The sequence below is a fragment of the Neofelis nebulosa genome, chromosome 1 (assembly GCF_028018385.1).
Source record: "Neofelis nebulosa isolate mNeoNeb1 chromosome 1, mNeoNeb1.pri, whole genome shotgun sequence".
Lineage (NCBI taxonomy): Eukaryota > Metazoa > Chordata > Mammalia > Carnivora > Felidae > Neofelis > Neofelis nebulosa.
In genome coordinates, this window is record NC_080782.1 from 93,600,600 (window position 1) to 93,622,607 (window position 22,008).

The window sequence follows — 22,008 nt, forward strand, 5'->3', positions numbered from 1 at the left end:
AGTATAAGAAGACTTTGGCCACAATCGGATGTCTGTGTCCATCAAGCAAAGGACTACAAATTCCTTTTAAATGTTTACATCATCCAAAGCACTATAACCCTTAAGAAGGATTCTGCCATGTGTCCGATTGTCCGCATATTTTTGCCAGCAGATGAATTTACAAGGTATTGTCACTATGAAATTCAATTTCAGAAACACATCCTGAAGCACTGGAAGATTCCCATGGCAGTTTGGCCAAATGAACTTGTAATTTTCATCTGCATCCATAAGGCTGACCACAGCACCACAAACTGAAAGTTACACTTCATTCAAATATCCAAAAATATCTTTCAAGTATGCCAACTCATGAAAAAACTCATGAAACTCTTCTGAGAGCACCATTTCTTTTTCTCATAAGCAAATTAATAGATGAAAATTAAGGAAGCAGTTATCTAGACTACAGTGTAGTGCTCTAAGACATATCCTGGGACATACTGGGAATCTCTTATTCTGTTTCCATTTCTTGAGAAAACCTGTTGAAAAGGTAGCGTTTCAAGGTTTTCTCTCTCAATAAAGTTGATTATATCCAAGGCGGTAAGCAAGACACCTTTTAGGATAATTGTCACAGTTTTTAATGCTGATTCATGCCAAGCCAATTGTAAAAGACATAGATCATGAATCCTTGAAGTTCTTTCTTCACAAAAGCAGCAAAATCAGATGTACTTCCAAGTACTCCATTCAAATCCAAGCAAACCCCCCAAGTCAAATACAGCAAAAGCCTTTCAGGCTTCCAATAGGTAACTCACAATCTTGGAATTTCTCACGCATCAGTGTACATAAAACAGATAAAAACCAGAAACTAGCTACATGAAATAATGTCAGTCATTACACATGAATGCTTGTGGAATGGGAAATGGTACTACTCCCAATTTGATGATAATCTGCTTCAAAGTATCAGAAGAAAAAGCCAAGAGCTCTTTTGAACATAACATCATTTGATTGTGCTTCGGTCATAGGAAAGAACACTTTGCAATAAATAACAAAATTTCAATAGTCAGTTCAGACCTTACCTAACCTATTTTAGATTATCATTTTAAGGACCTCAGCATGTTGAAACTTACATAAATTGGATAAGTAGAAAAAGTATGTATCTTCTAAACAGAAATAATTACCGAAGCCAGTCTCTCTGTGTTATTCTCTATAGGTTAACATACATTTCAAAATAATGATTCCATCTGTTGCTTTACATGTTTCTCTAATTGGTGAAATCCCTTTAATCATTCTGAATTAAAGAGTCATTTTAAAGGAATTTTTTTAACTCAATTTAGTTCCAGCACAAATTGCCAATAACTGTCTCTAAACATAATGGGCTAAAAATTTCCCTCCCTGTATTCTACTATAGACGTCGTATCAGAATGATAAACCGCTGGTCAAAAGCAAATAATTCAATCTCTAATTATACCATAAACTTAGGTACAATATATAAACAGTACATTTTGATGCATATGTTTGATACAGAAACCACCCACTTTGATCTGAATTGGTACAGGAACTAAAGAGGACAAGTAGCAGATATTCTTGTCTGTAAAGCATGTAAGCCTTGAAAAACTTGGGTTGAAATTTATTCCTATTTTAGTATTTCTAAGTTTGATACATAAATAAAATACCTTAATTCCCAAGGACATGTCTTACTGAACTTAATTTTTTCAATTTGTAATTTCAAATACATTCTAATGAAGTTGAGAGTAAGTCATCATTATTAAATATTCATTGGAAAATATATATTCTTTCTTAAAATCAGTATTTTCCAAAACGTATTACAATAAACTTTGCCTCAATGGTCCAAAGCTTCTGACCCCACTTTTCAGAACTATTGATTCATGTAATTATCTCTATTATCCTTATTTTTAAACCATTAGCAACTAAATACATTTCCTAATAATTATTTTTCACAATTAATTAATATGAAGCATTTAATGACTATAATGCTGAATGAAGCATTCTTCCAACTTGGAAACAAAGTACTTTTCAAACTCTGATTTCCTAGGTATTCTGGTAATAATAAGCTAGTTACTTAGAAAATTCCTCAATAAATGCTCTGACATTTTACCACTTACAGTATTATGGAAAGTTTTACTTACTGAAACATCTTTCAGGTTTTTCTCAAAGGAGAAATGACAGGACTCTTTAGAAAAATCAAACTTGTACGCATCGGCTGGTCCTCCTCCTGATATCAATACTTTCCTCAGTTCATCAACATATTTCTCTTTTTCCATTGCCATGTCATCAGCTTCTTGAGAAATCTCTGATTCGGAAACTATGGGGGACAAAAATAAGTTTCAAAATGAAAAATAAATTCCTAAACATGAGAACATACTTGATTACCTGTTGCTACTAATTTATCACTTATGTTACAAAAATTTAAACCAAAGGTAAAACCAATCCCACGTTTTTAAGTAAAATTATACCATTTAACTGAACTAGCAATTTTTTAAAATGTTATTATTTACTTTTGAGAGAGAGAGTGTGTGTGAACAGGGGAGGGGCAGAGAGAGAGGGGCACAGAGCATGTGAAGCAGGCTCTGAACTGACAGCAGACAGAGCCCAATGCGGGGCTCGAACTCACGAACCATGAGATCATGACCTGAGCCTAAGTCAGACGCTTAACTGACTGAGCCACCCAGGTGCACCTGAACCTAGTAGTTTTTAAGAAATATGTTAATTTAGCCTCAAATCTCATCTGAAAAACATTAGACTCCTTGCATTTTTTTCTGCCCTCAAATGAAATACATGCATTGTAACTTACTAGAAAAACTACCATCTTGTATACCTGCTCCTATGTCAAAGTCAGATAAATTATTCCTTATGATGATTAATACGCTCAGTATTTTACATCTTTCTTGTCTCAATTATTAAAGAGATAAAATAGTCTATAGCCTATTTTTCACTCACATGGGCTGAGTCAAATTAAAGTAAAAATGGAGTTCATTCTTCTCATCTCATTATGTGCCAACAATAAAGAAAGTGGATGAGGCAAGTGATGAGGAAGAAAAGAGAAGGGAATTAATATTTATTGAGTGTCACCTGTGTGACATACAGTATATTACAGATCCGGCTTCCAATTCTCTCACCTAGATATATTGAAAGCTGATGCTCTAGTCATCTATAGAAATTGTTACTTCAACAATTATATCCTCAATCCTAGATATTCTCTTTCTTTTTCATAATATCCTGTTCCACACCCTTCCTTTAAATATTGGAAGGCTTTAAATATACTTAAAATCTCTTTCAGATTGGTCTCCATGCAGGGTTCTTAGAGTATTAATTCCATTTCTACTACCTGCTGACACATTCTCATTCTGGTTTTTGCCTTTCAAGCTTTGCAATGTTTGAACAAGACTCTCCTCTAGCCAGAGTTTCATCTGATCTGGGAAACAGAGGTGGCCTTAAAATGAAGGTTGCTAGTTTAACTTTCTTGCAGTCTCTATAGGCCTTAACAGCTCCGGACCAGTTTTGAAAGTTACCTTCTTCACTTGTTTTTTACATCTGAAGCAGAGAGTTCAAACGTAAATCCCCCACCCCTCATTCATACGTAACACAGGCTTAGGGATCTGATTTTTGTAGATTTTTTTTAAGTTTATTATTTATTTTGAGAGAGAGAGTGGAGGGAGGGGAAGAGAGAAAGAAAGAGAGAGACTCCTAAGCAAGGTCTGTGCTCAAAGTGCAGCCCCAGTGGAGCTCAACCTCACAAAATCAAGAGTCCAGAGGCTTAACTGACTGAGCCACCCAGGTGCCCCTGATTTTTGTTCATGCTTTTATTCACTCATAGCTCTTAGTGACTGGTCTGATTCTATGTTGCATCTTCAAACCAGAGAGTAGCTTTTTGTTTTTGTTCTGTTTTTCTTTTTTAGGATGATTTCATTAACAGGATAACTTTTCAGTTTCCTTTCTTGACATTGAGAGCGAATTCCAGTTCCTTGAGAGGCCCGCACTCTCAACATTCTGCCCCACTCAGGTAGTGCAGTCACAATCATTTAGACACACATCTAGTTCAGATATTCCATGGACCAATAGTTAAGTTCTAGTTCCCATTAACCACTTTGGCTTCCCGATACCTTTTCGTAGATGGCACCGGGGATTTCCCTTTATTACATTCTAAAGCTGCAACGTGTCTTTTTGCTTTTCAAATTACAAGATTTAACCTAACATTTGTTTGAAACATGTGTGTGGTTGGATGGTTTCCTGTGTCAATTCAGGCTACTGCAATGATGAAAGACTCATGTGGTCCCATCTTTTTATATTCAAAGGTTACATTTATCCATTTCATCCCTTATAACACTGATAGATGTTTTCATTTCTCAAATGCTAAAATTGAGGCTCAGAGCAAGTAATGCTCTGTGGACACAGAGTAGATACGTGGTCAAACTGGGGTTCATACTTATCGTCTCTCTGCTTGTTTTGTTTTGTGGTGAAGCAGATACAGGACACTGGAAAAACTATTTCTTTCCATGATATTAAAAAAAATACATTAGTATGATATACTACAGAATATACTACAATGGAATCTTTACTAAAGAATCTCCAAAAATTTAACATGGATTTTCATTCCGCTGGTCTGAATCCTATCAAGTGTGTCTGGAAGCCTCATGACAGGCAATGAAGAAAAGAGTTTGAAATATCTCCATATATTTTTCATTATCCTTTTTTGGTAAGTTCTGATATTAAAATATGAATGTTAACACAGACTTTGAAAAGAGGTAAGAATAAAGATATTTTATATTCCTTTAAAAAATATTTTATGTTCTTTATGTGATTTTACAGCTTCTAAAATACTTTCATATATTTTGTCTATCTCTGAAGCAGAGGCAGATTTAAGATGATCACCACTATCAAATCTAACTGACCTTCTAAATACCCTATTGGTGCTTCTGAAAAAAAAAAAACATAAAAATAAGAAGACAAATGCTTCCTTTTAAGGAATAATTTCATATTTTATAATTTTGAAGTTATAAAGACCTAGGAAGAGAAAATATTTCACAGAGAAATAGGAAATACATCTGTAGAAACCATCTTTAATGCCACTACAGAAAAAATTTATAAGAAAACACAAAAAGAAAATTATGTCTGCTGATGAAACATCCAGTAAAAAGCATTCTAAATTTCATTAAAATGAAAAGATATCTACCTGAAAATATTCCAGAGAATTTATTGATTCAACTCTCTTATTCAAAACAATACTTAATCAGCATCTACTATGTGCCAGGTAACATTCTACGCACCAGGGATACAAGTCTAACAGACAGAGAAAAATGCCAGCCTTATGCAGCCTAGATTCAAGTGCTAACATCTTAGGTATTCCCTTTGATATTCTCTTATGTTATGCCACCTGTGAAATGCTGTGATGATTATTGTTATGGAACATGCCATTTTTGAGGAAAAAAAAAACATGAAAGGAAATTTTCTATTTACACTTCCCCCTTTAAAAACTGTGAGAAAAAAATTCAGAAAAAAATGTACCTGAACATGTCCATTAATGGTAAATGTGAAATTTTGACTGCCTATTTAAAACTTCAATCCCGGAAAAACTTGGTCACCAGTTTTGAATTTTGTGCTAAGAACATCTGGAAGAAGCACAGCTGTAAGCATTCAATGTTCCAAAACCTTTGGTGACCAAAAATAAAAGCCATGGAAATAATAAAATTCAGCAAGGATACAGCTGAACCGCTTAATAATGGCATAAAAAGGGAGCAGGCCAACATGACCAAAAACCAAGGAATTGTTCTCAGACATGTAGGAATCAAGAAAGCATCATTTTAACACTATTTGTGGGTAGATGAAGATGTAAATAAGGAACGAAGATTTTTTTTCTTTTGGATCCTTATGTATAAGGAACCGAAGACCGTGCATATCCTAGGTTTGTGTCAGTGCTTCGAAGACCACCTTATTATCTCATTAGGGATCTTGCTTTTTTGATGTTCATTTATTTGAGAGAGAGAGAAAGAGAGAGCACATGCGAGCAGGGGAGGGACAGAGAGAGAGACAGGATCCCAAGGAGGATCCCAGGCACGCTCTGCATTGTGAGTTGTAGAGCCTGAAGTGGGACTCGATCTCACAAACTGTGAGATCCTGACCTGAGCAAAAATCAAGAGGCAGACGCTTAACCAACTGAGCTTCCCAGGTGCCCCCTATTAAGGATCTTTGATGATATCACATCATGGACCTACTCTACTACCTTTATTAAAAATCCTTTGTCCACTGAACCCTGTCACATAATCTCCAAATAGGTCACTAAATATCAATGCTTAGGCCACATATAAGTAGATATAATTATGTGACAATAAATGTGTTAATAAAGTTTAATTTACTTTTCAATGAACTTTAAACAACTCTAGAGATGGGTAATATACGTTTCTCCTCACTGGCTGAAATTCTTATAAAGGTCACATAATAGTCATCAATCATTAACCTACTTTGTGACTTAACTCTGCGATATAACCCTCTATAATGTTGAAGTGATGACAGACCACATGATAATTACACCTCAAAACATTCATTAGATAAAACATTACTAATGGAAAAGAAATCAGTGAATTTAGTGTGTGGGAGATTAAAAGGAACCCCACATCCTTTTAATTTCACTCAAATGAAAAGAGAAAAAAAATTATCCAAATTGAAGGTTGCAGCAATCAAAAAACTGTACAAAAAAACAGGATGAGGTATAGGAAGGAAATCCATTTTCATGTTTCAATTATGTAATTGTTTCAATGTTCTTAATCATGTTATTGTCTATCTATAAAGTGCCAAACCAAATCATATTTATGTAATAAGCCTTAACTAAACATGGAAACAATGTTATATTATTTGGCTTGATACTTTGTCCCTGAAATGTACACAAGAAAATAGAAATGAATAATGAAAGATATAAAACATTTGTGAGATTAAAACTTAAATATTTTTGAAAATAAAATGACCATATATGGTGCATTATAAAATGTTCTGTTTGAAAGCCTGTTTAGTAAGGAAGCCAAAATGTTAACAATTCACCAAGGATACAGAAATTATACATCACATTTTTCTCACACTACTCATTAGCTGGAAAACAAACGGCAAAATATACTACATTTACGACTAATGTCAACATTAAATAAAAATACAACTGGAGTTTTCATTAAAAAACATGCTAACTCTAAAATAAATGGTTCTCTTTCTTTTCTTTCCTAGTAAGTTTTATATATTTGAGGCATCTTTTCATTCTCTCTTTCAAAGAATATCTATTGAGCATGTATTTTCTAGGCACTGGTCTAGATACTTCTAAACAATAACTGATGAATCACATGCATTCCTTGCTCCTAATTAATCTAGCCTAGCGAAACAATATTCATAATAATAGTATTAAGAACAACTGCCAGCATATTCTGTTTGACATACACAAAATGTTCCATAAATGTAAATTCAACTTAAATTTCTAGTTAAATCAAGATTTAACAGTTAATCAGAGTACTCGTTTATTCCCAATCCTTAAATAAAAAAAAAAATTAAAACAACATTTTATTGTTCTTTGCTTTGGTGAATGAAGTTTACTAACTAGATTACAATTTATATTTTCTTTTGATAATTACATCTCTTAAAGCATCTCAAAGTCATCTGTCTAATCATAACTTATTATACAGAATAAGCCATTTGTCAATTGTGAATATCGATGTTATAAAGAAAGTATTCAGTATGCCCTACATACAAGCAACCACTTCACCTAGGACCCGTATCCTGGGCTGTGCAGTTGAAACTGCTCTCTCTCCAGATAACTGGCATTAACCTACTGCCATGATCTTCAACCCTATGCACCTCCTTTTCAAAACAGAGCTATTGTCACCTGGGTACACCTTTACCAGCATACACAGAACTAACCTGACAAGTTCTTCTGACTCATAAAAGGCAAAAACTGATTTCTCTTACATAGAAATTTACAGCTGGGGCAACTGGGTGGCTTAGCTGGTTGATCATCTGACTCTTGATTTCAGCTCAAGTCATGATCTCAGGGTCATGAGATGAAGCCTTACATCAGGCTCCATGCTAAGCTTAAGATTCTCTCTCTCTCTCTCTCTCTCTCTCTCTCTCTCTCTCCCCCCCCCTCCCCCTGTCCCTCTCCCCTACTTGCGCTCTTAAAAAAAAAAAAAAAAGGAAATTTACAGCTTAAATAGAGACCATAACAGGCACTGCAAACACTATCCTTGAATTCTTTATTTTAATAATACTTACATCAGCATTCCTTGCTGTCAAAAAAGGAGAATTAAAATAAATAAATAAACAAACTCTGCAAGTATAAATTCAGTTTGACTGCACTGTGTAACAGAATTTTTAACATCCAAGAAAGAAAACTTTACCATGTAATTTTAAAAGACGATATAATAATTACAGTAACAAGTTTTAGGGAAATATTTCAAAATTGATAGAAGATACAAATGGTATATAAATTAACATGACAAATTTATTTTACCTAAAACATTATTTACAACATAACTCTAGAAATGACTGTTACATAACTGCATAAATACTTTTTCAAATCTTTCAATAAAATACTTTAATAGAGTATAAAAACTGCTATATGAGCAAAAGATAATTCCATGTATTTTCACTTTAGACCTGCCATGTTCCACAAATAATTAATTGCAGGGCCATCAGACTTTTTAAAAGATCACTGCCAAACATAAATTAAAAGTCTATTTCATGAAGTAATAGCGAAAATACCACATACAGTTTGAACCTTGATTTACAAAATTTTACACCACGGATTCTGTTTTGTTTTTGTTACATATGTAATGCATGTATACTAGAAAATAATTCAAACAATATAAGTGTGTGAAATAAAAAGCAAATCACTACCACCCCACTCCTCCAAGCCAACACAATCCCTTGGCCCAGCGAACCCACCTTCTTATGCCTCCCAGTATTTCCCTGGGGTCCTGAAAATACATGTTATGTATAAAGTACTATTTATGTTTTGTATAAAGACATCATTTAAAAACGCTGACCAACTCTAAGTATTAAGACTAAACTACTAACCAGAATTTACTGGGTTACATGCTTATTTATCTAGCCTTCTATTAATTATATAAAATGGCATTCAATCTTACAAATCTACACGTAAATTAGACAGCAATAACAAGTAAAAGCAATCATGCTCATTTTACCCAGTACCTACTAAAGAAACACTTTAATATGAGGTATCACTGAGGACTAAAAAACAGCACATTACTGAAATTTCACCTTTAAAAACTTGCTTTGAATATTACCTGTTCCGGTCCATGCTGACTGACCATCAGTAAGTGTAATAACAAAACCAGATGCTAGCGTTCTCTCCCAAGCAATTTGTAGAAAATGAATTATATCTGGTTCAGAAGCAAAACAAATTCTGCTTACTTTTCTTTCCATTTCTGGTCACCTGTTATAAAATAATTAAATTAATATTTTTGTAAGAAACTTTGGCTATCAAATAATAATGTTTTCTTTTTTTCTTAATTTTTTAATGTTTATTTATTTTTGAGAGACAGAGAGAGACAGAACATGAGTGGGGGAGGAGCAGAGAGAGACAGGGAGATACAGAATCTGAAGCAGGCTCCAGGCTCTGAGCTGCCAGCACAGAGCCCGAAGCAGGGCTCAAACTCACGAACTGTAAGATCATGACCTGAGCCAAAGTGGACATTTAGCCAACTGAACCACCCAGGCACCCTAAATAATAATGTTTTCTATATTGGTCTCTCAGCTACACAAAGCACCAAGGAAATATTAGTAAAATAGAACACTGCACAATAGTTAACCAAGCATCAAACAGTAAATCATAGTCTATTCAATATTGGTTTATAATTTTTACAGATAAAACAGAAGCCCGTAAGTGCCAAACGAGTTGCCCAAGTTGTGGGCTGAAAAAAAAAACTATGCTCACCAATATGAAAAGTAAAGACTTTTCTTACTAATCCCACTTTCATTTCTAATGATTAGAGGTTCTTTTTCTATGAATTCAAAAACCATTCTTCTGCTAATTTACTCTAGAATCTTGCCCAAATTGACCTCAAACTTACCAAACTGTGGTATGACACATATTTGATTCAAAGCAAATAACTATATTCCTTCTAATACTGGAATATTCCTTGACCATGTACACTTCATTAAGAGAGGCTGAAAGGGGCACTTTGGTGGCTCAGTCGGGTAAGCATCTGACTTCGGCTCAGGTCATGATCTCATACACAGTTCATGAGTTCAAGCCCCACACTGGGCTTGGTGCTGACAGCTCAGACTATGGAGTCTGCTTCAGACTCTGTGTCTCCCTCTCTCCCTTCCCCTCCCCCACTCGCACTTGGTCTCTCACTCTCTCAAAAATAAACATTGAAAAAATTTTATAAAAAAAAAGAGAGATACTTAAGCTGTAGAAACCAACATCCAAAACAAAAACTACGCTAAAAATTACAAATATACAAAGAAAAAAACATTACAAAAAGAAAAAAAAAACAAAAACATTACAAAAAGTCAAAACCAGGAACAAAGCACACAAATTGCCAAAGATGAAAAACTAGAATTATTCTTTAATCACAAAGCATGAATCTCTTGCTAGATGATCCTTAAAAAGCTAAAAAGAATTCTTGGGGTGCCTGGGTGGCTCAGTCGGTTGAGCATCCAACAGCTCAGGTCATGATCTTGTGGTCTGTGAGTTCGAGCCCCGCATCAGGCTCTGTGCTGTCAGCTCAGAGCCTGGAGCTGCTTCAGATTCTGTGTCTCCCTCTCTCTCTGTCCCTCCCCCGCTCATGCTCTATGTCTCTCTGTGTCAAAAATAAATAAACATTAAAAAAAAATTTTGTTAATAAAAAAAAGCTAAAAAGAATTCTTTAATCTTTTATTCAGGGAGAAGGGTACAAAATTTCTTCCATTTTTATGAACAAAATGTATATAACATGCTGTAAAAATCCAAAGTAAATTGTTAACTGACACTTTGACAACTGATTAGTAAGTTTTAACAAGAGCAAAATCTTAAAGCAGTTTTAATTCACCTTCTCAATTTAAAACTACTATATTCTTGGGGCGCCTGGGTGGCTCAGTCGTTTGAGCGTCAGACTTCGGCTCAGGTCATGATCTTACGGTTTGTGAGTTCAAGCCCTACATCGAGCTCTTTGCTGACAGCTCAGAGCCTGGAGCGTGCTTTGGATTCTGTGTGTGTGTGTCTCTCTCTCTGCCCCTCCCCCACTTGTACTGTCTCTCCCTCTCAAAAATAAACATTAACATTTTTTTAAATTTTTTTAATTAAAAAAACTATTACATTCTCATAAAGCATATTATTTTTCTCAATTAACAATTGAATATGAAAATACCAACAAATGAAATATGAAGAAACACCCCTTGTCAGCTCTTCACACAACTGAATATGAAAATAAAAACAACTCACTTTGTCAGCTCTTCACAAAACCAATTTTACTACAAATCTCTATCTTCTGGGAGTGGAGGAGATGCTTACTTATAGAATGCTAGAGCTATTCTATCTCACAGTAAAAAGCATAAGGAAGCAGGGCAATTTCCAGAATAAAAGAAAGAGTATCTAAAATTAAGAATGTAAGATACCTCTAAATTGATAAATTAACAATAATTCTAACTGCTACCTAAAGTGTACTCAGAGGAATGTTTATTCTTCTTCCCAGTAAGAGACAAAGTTTTAAAATAACCATACTTGAAGCCACATCAATTAAGCATGTTTGTGTTAAAAATATACAAATCTGTAGACTTGACTATAACATAATCACTGAAAAAATATAATTCTTTTTAAATATTTCATTTAGTCAAAAATTTTCCTACATTGAGGTTTTTTGTTTTGTTTTGTTTTTTGGGGTTTTTTTGTTTGTTTTGTTTTGTTTTTTGCCTAGATGTGCTTACTTCTGAAATGCTTTATTCATTTGGGAATATTTTCTTTTAAATCAATTAGTCAAAACCACTTACCATGCAGCTAATTACCCACATGCTCTGTAAACCTTAAATTTGAAAATTACTGGAAAATGCATATTGCTGTTTTTCTATGCCATTCATTGAAAAAGACACATAGCTAAAAGCCTTACATAATTCTCATAGGCCTCAAATCCACAACTTTGGTTGGGGGAGGGTAACAGAAACTACTTATGAAGGCCACTTTTTGCCTCTAGAATTTATATACAAACACACAGATACACAAACTGACACTGATTATTTCATCTTAAATAAGCCTCAAGAACATGGCTATTGTTAGCAATTAATGTAACTTTGTGAAAAAGAAAACTCAGCACTTAGAATTGCTGATAAAAAGCAACTGGTTTCACTGGTATTTTTACCCTGGGGGGCCAAAAGACAAATTAATTATTGGCACAAAGTAGTCTAAAATTGATTATTTCAGATACTTCATCCTACTTCCACAATGATATCCAGGGCTTTAACCTCAATAATGTTAAAAAGACATTTAGGGATCAGATTTGTTTTAACATCTTTGAATTATTCATGTTTCAAATATTTTCCAATGTCTGGTCAACTCTAGGTTTTTATAGCTAAAACTAAATCAAATTATTTTAAAGATTCCATTATTTTATTGTACTCAGATTTGAAACTGTGGACGCTGTGAGTCACGTTTAAGCACTTAACATATTAATAGCGCAAGTCAGTATCCTGTAAATACTTTGTAGTGAGTGCCTCAGTAGCCTCAGATGTCTTCTATCAACCAAGTTTTAATTTCCTGATAATATACTATTTGAACCACTTTTGAAAGAAATTCATTCTTTACTTACTGAGGTCACCCCCTCATTAAATATCAAATACAAAAGATCTAAAAACCAACCACAAAGCAGAAGAAAGGATGATTTGCCATGTCTTTTAAGATTCCTAAGGGCAAACCAATGATGTCTTTGCTTTCGCCAGCCCTATAAATGGGAATACTCAGCCATAGTTTTTCTGCCCCAAGAATACTTCAAGAAAGGGGAGGAATCCTCTTCAGAGGGACTGATTGATTAGGGCCATAAGAAAGCCTATGTTTTGTTTTCTAAGGGCACTAAAGGTCGCACTGGTATCAGCACCTCTCCCAGCCAGAGCCAAGGATCTAAGACATGCCTGCAGGTGGAAACAGTTGGGTCCCACCCCAATTTGTACATCAGTAGCTTTATTGAGAGCTCAGAACAGTTGAGAATTGAGAAGCTTATCTTTAGTACTTTGTGTCTCTGATACTTGGCTTCCTTCTTAGAAGAGAAATAAGTTGTTGGCTGGTATGCAGTTGATGTGATCTACACTCTGAACAAATACCATTCACAGTTGCCTCTGAATAAACAAGACGCTTTTTAAATTAGTTTACAAAGAATTTTGTATGCCCTTTTGGATGCTGATAAGAAGCAGTGCAGAAGCCAACTCTCTTAGGTCAGCTCAAGTTAGTGACAACACTGTATCATTGATAACACCATTTTGAACTTGAGCTTCTTTTATTTTCCTTTATAGTTAAATTACAGCTTCTTTTCAAGCTGCTTGGGCTGCAGGTGTTCAAACTTCTGCAGCTATGCCAGATCAGAAGAGACTAAATGCATGTTTCTAATGAAGCAATTAACTTAAGTGCCCCCTTGTTGAGAAAAGTAGGCTGATACCTAAAGTGAGTTCAGAATAAAGATTAGCACACAGCACATTGCCACAAAGAGTCTGTAATTAGATTCCTGATCATGTTATTTTGTTTAACCTTATTTTTTTCTTAAGGAGGAAAAGAAAAAAAAATGTAAATTGTAAACCAAAAGCATGGTAATATTTTTTTTTTTAAGTTCTATCATATTATAAAAATTCAAGGACAGGACCAAATATATTACTCAATAATAAAGGAAAGAAAGGTTTATGTCACAAACACTGGGCTATTTACTTTTAATAAGACAAACGTCACACAATTCAGGAAAACTAAATGCAAAGAAGATGACTATTTTCCCATTTGTTTAGTATTTTTTTAAAAGCACTGATTATCCATACTAATCTTAACAGAATTCCCAATTGAAGATTTTTTTTTAATTAATAATTCATTCCTAGAATTTTCATTATTTTTTTCCTATAATTTTAATTAATAGCATGCCAGCACCTACCTAAAGGGTAAATTCAGTTTTTTTTTTTAAATCAATTTACCTTTAAATTTCGAAAGCAATTAAAAATATTAAGCTAACTTTCTATAGAAGAAATCGTTTCTTGAAACAATGTTTTCACGTTCCAGTTACCTAAACTTTAATGATAAAAAACATAATATTATTCAATATTTTTCTAATCATGTCAATATTATCCCCATTCTAGTAATTTAGGAATGAAAGTAAAGTAACCAGCGGTCCAGGTTTGTCTGAGATTTTCCTGGTTTCAACACGGAAAGTCCATGTGCAGTAACCCTCCTAACCCCAGGCAAATTAGGATGGACGGTTCCCCAAGATAAGAGTAAAATATAGCTAAGACTGTTGGCATAATCTTGTTCAAAAACTTGTAAAATACAGCTAAGTTCAAGTTACACAATAATAGTCTGATGCTTCAGAAATAAAGCATTAGAACTATAAAATAACTCTAAAAATTAAGGCATCTTTGCCATGGTCATAGTCCATTCTCAATTACCTCTCTCTTATAACTGTGGAATGCCAGCTGCTGCCATTCCAAATATCGTATTACTGCTCATTTCCTCTGCTTATCTTTTACAAACACCATTAATAATCATTAGTTTCAGTGATTCATTTAAAGTTCACTTCCTCTCCTTTTTTCTTTACCCAATGAACTAAGTATTTAAAAGCAATAAAAGTCCTGAATAAATTTCCCACATAAAATCTAACACCTCGATCCGAAATGCCCTGAAAATTGGACCCACGGTTCCAGAACTTCCTTTATCTTCATCAAATGGACACTCTTAATTACAAATAAACTTGGCAGAAAGGACGAGAGTATACTTATCATTTTGGAAACTTTCTAAACTTTCACAAGAACACTTCAGTCCTAATTGCAGAGTTTCATGTGAGAATGCCACTTAACAGAACTGAAGAGATAAGATAATACCTGAAATACAGCATTAGCTAAACAACAGTCATTTTTTCATTAAGAACTTAGTAATTATGATTCCTTAAGCCTTGAAATTCTGACACCTCTCTTGTATTTTAATTTCAGAAGAGAGTGTTCCTATGAAATACCATCAGTTAAGCATATATACAGTCTATCCTACTTGAAAAATGTGCTGCTCAGAAATGAAATCAAATTAAACACACTTTCTGGAAAAAAATTGGACTTGCACTGTCCTTTTTCCCCCATTCACAAACCCACCATTTACTTACAGCTGTACCCATTTATCTGCCTACTTCCAATGGCAACCAGACCATGAATAATAAGATTGGGGTACAAATCAGAGTTAAACCTGAAAAAAAGATCCCTACAACATATCCTCAACTGGTGACACTACCTAATTCAGCCATACACAACTATTCAGGAACTATATGAAATTGCCAGTATTTAACAATTTTTAACTACAGAAGAAAAAAAAAAAGACTTCACATGGTTCAAATGATAGTAAGTTATAAACAAGCCATTCCTAATTGGATGAATAATTACATATTTATTTTCAAGATAAAAACAAAAGAGCAAAAGATGAACAAGCTGATAATTGTTGTGCCAGGTGATGGGTACACAGGGATCTATTACTCTCTCAAAATTATTCTCTCAAAATTTTTAAATTTTTTCACAGTAAAATGTTTAAAAAGAAGAGGGTTCAGTAAGTATTATTTGACCATCACGTTGATTATGTTGTGAAAGAGTACTTTTGTAAAAAGAGAAAACATCATCTATTAGAAAGATATTCTTAAATATACAACTTAAATATGTAATTTAACACTTCAAAACTTAGGACCCTATTTAAGAAGCAGTGAACTCAGTGTTGACTCTTTAGTAACAGTCTTTATGTGATAAGCATTACACCAGAAATACTGGTATGTCATGCACCAATGACTAACTTAGAGATGAGCACATGATTCAAGTCAGGACCACAAAGACCAGTGAAGCTCAATTCCAGGACTTTGGATATACATTCTTCTCTACTGGACTTGATGTTCTAACACTGCAAGCTTGAAGCCGCTGACAACAAAACCAACAGAACAGAAAGTGAAACTGAGGTGTGGGGAGCAGCTCAGATCTGATTCCAGGGGTACCAAAATCTAGGTCTAACTATAGATGGTTCAGGTATGAGGCCAAGAACGTTGTTTTAGGCTTTGGAATCAGTCAGACTTCAGTATGAATCCTCACTGTCATTCCTTGGTTGTGTAGACTTCAGCAAATCATTTAATTCTCTAAACTTCAATTATCTCATACCTCAATTATCTCATACATGCAAAATAGCTGTAAGTCAGCAAACTGTGTATTCCATCAGTGACAGGAGTACCAAACTTTGGGAAACATTAAATACAATATTCAACATCAAACAGCAAGTTTTACACTTTCAGCTTAATACGCTTACACTCTCATCACATCTAAAACACATGACATTTTGAAAAGACTGGGCAACTTTGTTATCACTACATGATAAATAATCGGTAACAAATGGTTCAAGAAGACAACTGGTCAAGGAGCCAACTTTGCATAATGGTCATAATCCTAATGATTCTGGGCGGGGGGGAGTATATTCAAAACAAAGGTTCAAGTCTTGGTGACACTGCAAAAATACGTTTTCCAAGTTTTAAAAATCACTAATTAATAAGTCTAATGCTTTCTCCTTAAAACTCAACAGCTTACCTCAAAGTATCGACAAACGATCTCGGCAAGAGGGATCAAAACAATTTAAATTTTAAAATTTTTTCTCTTCCATCTTTACTACACTGAAAAGAATAGATTAAAAGCCTTTTATGGACCTCTAAATACAATTTGCTTTTTTATGTTTATAAGATCTTTATAGAAATAAATGTAACTCCTGGCAGAATATACAACCTCAATTATACTTTGCATCCGTTCTTCACAATATAAACATAACAGTGTGATGTGGTTAAATGATTCAATTACTATATAAAAGCCATCAATCTCTGTTATAAGAAAAGCAATAAGAGGGTCAGTCTTGATACCCATAGTTAACGCTCTTCTAGGACTGTTTTAGGACTATCATTCAAAGAATGCTCAGTTTAACCTTTTTCTAGACGTCTGCAAAACAGATGGAAGATTGTTTGTATGGTTCCAATGACTTGGAAAGCTTCAAATGTCTCTTTACTTTGCATCAAATGTTCTATTACAGTGATATTCATATGAGAACAGTAGTGAACTATGACATTCAACCAAACATATCAACTTTACTTGCTCTTTATTCTCATTTTTCTTCTGAGACATAGTTGTCAAATAATAACAGAACAAATTTTCTCATCACATTTAAACTTCACAAACTTATGTTTTTTGTATTGCTAAATTCTCAGAGCATAAACTTCCCAAAAGTAATAGCTAAGTCTTGACTTGAGCCAATTTTTATAATAATGTGCAAGATGTGAGGTTGGTTCCCAAACACAGTATTAAGGCAAGAGATTTTGACTCACTTTATAGATGAGTATCATTGCACAACTAATTTATAAAATTATAAATTGCAACCATGCTGTCATTTTTTAAAAATGTAAGTTAAGCCCAAATATGAAATTATATCAGTATACTATTTTATATACCTACTATTTATATACCTACTATTTTATATCTACCTACAAATTACCAAAGAATTGTCAATATATTTTTTTTAATTTAACTTTAAGTGCCCCAAAGTTTACACAGATGTTATCCTACTTTCTCTCAGCAGCTGTTCATTGGACATGTCCCTTATTTATTGATATACTGTGTTCAATGCTAGGGTCACATTTCTTAAACAGGAACTTGGCAACTTCCAAACTCTATGGTAAATATTGACATATCTCAGCATGTCAATATTTATACTGTCAGGACTCTGACGAGTCTCCTCAACAATGGGAGCATCTTAATGTCTAAGCAGCAGCTTGCTTCTGTTCCAATTGAGCAAGGTCTTACGTTATTCAATATCATTCTCACTATTTGGATAAAATTATAAGTAAGCTAATAGTATCCTCTAACATAAAGACCAGATTGAATTCCTTGCTGATTTCAACATTTTGGACACTTACAGCGTTAGTAAAGTTCAAAGAAGGCACAAAATCAGGAATGCCTTCCAAGGAATATTTGTTTTTGATTACTTAATCCCAAGCCTAATCATTATTTTCATCCCCATTAATGGGGCTGAAAGCTGCTGAAGCCTTTTCAGAATTTATAGAGTTAAATTATCTCCTCTTCTGTTAGTACTAAAGGCTAGGCAACATTACAAAAAGATTGGCTTACAGACTGCAACAATGATAATAATATTCAGAGGAGAGTTTAAATTCACAATGCTTACCATAAAAGGTAGTTGGAAGTCTAGCTCATTATCTAAGATTATACAGCATTTTAAATGCAAAATTAATTTACCTAATATGGGGGCCAACTATCAGAAATCACGTTAACAAACTAATCATTTTTAACTCAATCTTAACAGCAATTTCCATATCAGTGGAAGAAAATCTTTGCAATATCTTGAAAATAGCCTAGGATTTCCCAATGGCACACAAGCAAAAGTTTAATTTAAAGCTATTGGGAGTGCAGGCGTCTAGCAAAAGCATGAATGCCTCATGAGCAGTTTTGAATTCTAGCATTCCCCTTTGAGGCAACAAAAATCTCAACAGTGTTATCCCAACAAGAGCCCAGTTTCATCAAAATTAAAAATTGCTGACTATAATAACCCTCTGTTCATCTATTTCAGCCAGTGTCTTAGAAAAAAAGCACAACTCATGTTCTCATCAGCACTGGCACCTTCACAAATGACAAGAAGCAAATTGCCCAGGACTATAAAATGCATTAACTACCTCCCACCTGTATAAAAAGAACTATTTTTCTATTATTTTAAGGACAGCCACCTTTTCCTAGAAAACACAGTTAGCAAATAGAGTTAAATTTTATGCTCAGAAGATTCGGATTGAAATCACAATTCTACTGCTCCAAAGCTCAGTAACTTTGGTCACTTCATTATTATATTAAAACATTCACTGAATGCTCCCTATGTACCAAGCTTAGATATTCCCAAAATGAGTAAGACACATTCCCAACTCTCTAGTGAAATAAAAAAACCCAAAAGGAATTATTTTACAAGTATGTAAAGTGCAGAGACAGGGTGGTACCTCCTCTCAAGAGTACATGTAAGCCAGCCTGACATTTCAAGGAAGGCTTCCTTGAATTACACCTGATATGAATCTTAAAAACTGAAAAAGGAAAAAAGGATAAGAAAAGGCATTCCAAGCACAAGAACTTGCTTGAGCAAAGGCTTGGAGGCAAGAAACAACATGATATATGAAAATGATCAACAATTCAGTGTTTTATGATGACTACAAATCAAGGATGACTAAATTCAAATAACCAGTCAAGTCCATTCATTTAACCAAAACATGCACATTTGTATGCATCAGACAGTGTTTTAGAATTTGGCATAAGGAAGCAAAACAGATAACAATTTTTGCCTTTTTAAAACTTACGGTTTAATAGGAGACAAACGATTAAAAACAATAAAAAACACGTAAAATATATAGCATGGTGATAAGCTATAGCAAAAGGAGAGGATAAAACAAGAGAAAACTGGGAGTATAGAGGCCGGTAGGGGACAGGGGGATAGTTACAAAGCCTCAATTTTAAAGGTTTTATTTTCATTATTATTTTTTTTTTTTTTTAATTTGAGAGACAGAATGCGAGCATAAGCAGGAGAGAGGGGTACAGGAGCAGAAGGAGAGAAAGAGAATCCTAAACTGACTACACGCTCAGCACAGAGCCCAACATGGAGCTCAACCCCAAGACCTGGGATTATGACCTGATCCGAAATCAAGAGTAAGATGTTCAACCAAATGAGCCACCCAGGAGCCCCTGCTTTTTTAAAAATTTTTTCTTTCTTTTTTTTTTTAATTTTAAAGAGGCAAAGTTGCAATTTTTTAAAGGAAGTTGAGGTAGGCTTTCTTGAAAGGGTGATATTTGAGCACATACATAAAGGAGATGAAAGATTTAGTTGTTTGGATGTTTGGGAAAAAGCATTCCAAGCAGATGAAGCAGTTGGTGGAAAGGCCCTAAGGTAGCCGTGGGCTTGGTATACTGAAGAAACAAGGCAGCCAACATGGCTGAGACAGAGTGAGGCGAGGAGAGAATACCAAGGGTAATGGGAAACCAGATCATGTAGAGTTTTGTAGGCCAATGTCAGGATGTTAGCTTTTACTGTGAATCAAATGAGAAGTCATAAAACGTTTTCAAGCAAAGAAGTAATTTCACATTCCTTCTAATAAACTTTCTATTTTGGAGTAATACTGAATTTACAGAAAAGTTGCAAAATAACACAGAGTACCCATATATACCTGCCCCAGTTTCCTCTAATATTAACATCTTATATTACCATGGTGCATTCATTAAAACAAAGAAACCAACATTGGTGCATCACTACTAACTGAACTCTAGACTATTTGGATTTTACCATTTTTTCCTCTAATATCTTTTACCTGCTCCAGGATCCAATCTAAGATAACACATTGCATTTAGAATCTCACATTTTAATACAATTTCTCACCTATATTTTAAAAGTATCAATCTGGCTATTGCGTGCAAATAGATTGCAAAGAAGCAAGGAATGAAGAAACCAGGGAGACCAGCTAGAACTATTACTGTTAATCCAAGCAACAAATCATAATGACTAATAACAGACCTCTAAGGAAGAGATGATCAATGTGCTAACAGCAGAAATAGTAGGAAATGGTTAAATTCTAGATATATTTTATGGAGAGAGTCAACAAAAGACTCACTGATGGATTTGATGGACTAGAAGACAAAGTAGGGTCAAGAACGACTCCAAATACTTAACTTTGAGTAACTGGCTGAACAGAGTTGCCATCAACTGAGGTGAGAAAGATTGGAACAGGTTTTGGAGGAAAAGGAGTTCAGTTTGTAACATGTAAGTCCGCAATACCTTTAAAGAATCCTGTTATAGACAACAGGATACTTGAGTATGGAGTTCAGAAAGAGGGGGGGACTAGGAATATGAATTTGGGAGTCTTCAGTATACAGATGGTATTTGAAGTCATTAAGACTTGATGATATCATCAAAAAAAAAAAAAATGTAGGAAGAGGAAAAGAACAGAACCAAAGACTGAGCCTTAGAACACTTCAACAATATGAGATCAGGCAGAGTAGAAGGAAGACAGAAAGAACAACCAATAAGGTAGAAAACCTTAGAAAGAAAACCTTAAGGTAGAAAACCTTAAGAAAGAAAACCAAAGGAGTGGGATGTCCTGGAAATCAAGTGAAAAAAAATATGTATCATGGAGAAGGAAGTGATTGTGTTAAAGGAGGCTGATAGGTCTAATACAATAAAGACTGGGAATGATCAACACCTGGAGATCACTGGTGACAATAACAAAAGCATTTGGGGGAAGAATGGGAGTAAAAGCTACACTTTTAAAAAGAGGACTTCGGATTTAGAACATAAAGAAGTCTTTGGAGGATTTCTGTTCAGAAGAGAAATAAATAGGGTTAGAAGTGAAGAAAGGTTAAGAGAAGCATTTCTTAAAGTAAAGTAAAAGAAATAACATGCAAGTCAAACATGGGTCTTAAACTAAGGGCCATGGGGAAAGAATATAAAAAAGACGGGGGGGGGGGGGGAAGGACAAAAATAAACAGAACACAAAGAACCTTAATCTTAAATTAGGGAGGCTATTGAGGGTTAGAGAAAACAAGCAGTTAAGTAAAACCACGGTCTTTTAACATACGCAACTACCAGTGTATTTTAAAAGGAAATCATTAACATCAATACTAGATACAAAATAAAAAGGAGTTGGGGGGGGGGGCAGCCTAGTGGTAAAAAGCAGTACCAATTTAATTCAAAAACCTTTATTGAGTTTCCAAGAACTATGCAACCTGAACACTTCAAAACACCTGTTTCTTTATCTAGACTATGCAAAGACA

The 22,008-nt window shown here is 34.4% G+C and overlaps 1 protein-coding gene across 9 annotated transcripts in view; it reads right to left on the minus strand.

The window, feature by feature from the left end:
- XRCC4 (X-ray repair cross complementing 4) overlaps nucleotides 1-22,008 on the minus strand; it is a 315,887-nt gene that overhangs the window by 292,859 nt on the left and 1,020 nt on the right. For all 9 annotated transcript variants that reach the window (XR_009261112.1, XR_009261113.1, XR_009261111.1 and 6 more), the window contains exons 2-3: nucleotides 9,270-9,418; nucleotides 2,121-2,296 (exon numbers count right to left, since the gene is read on the minus strand). Coding sequence is in view for 4 of the 9 variants with exons in the window: in XM_058727965.1 (XP_058583948.1) it covers nucleotides 2,121-2,296; nucleotides 9,270-9,408 (315 nt within the window). In the remaining 5 variants the exon portion in view is untranslated. The remainder of the gene's footprint in view (nucleotides 1-2,120; nucleotides 2,297-9,269; nucleotides 9,419-22,008) is intronic.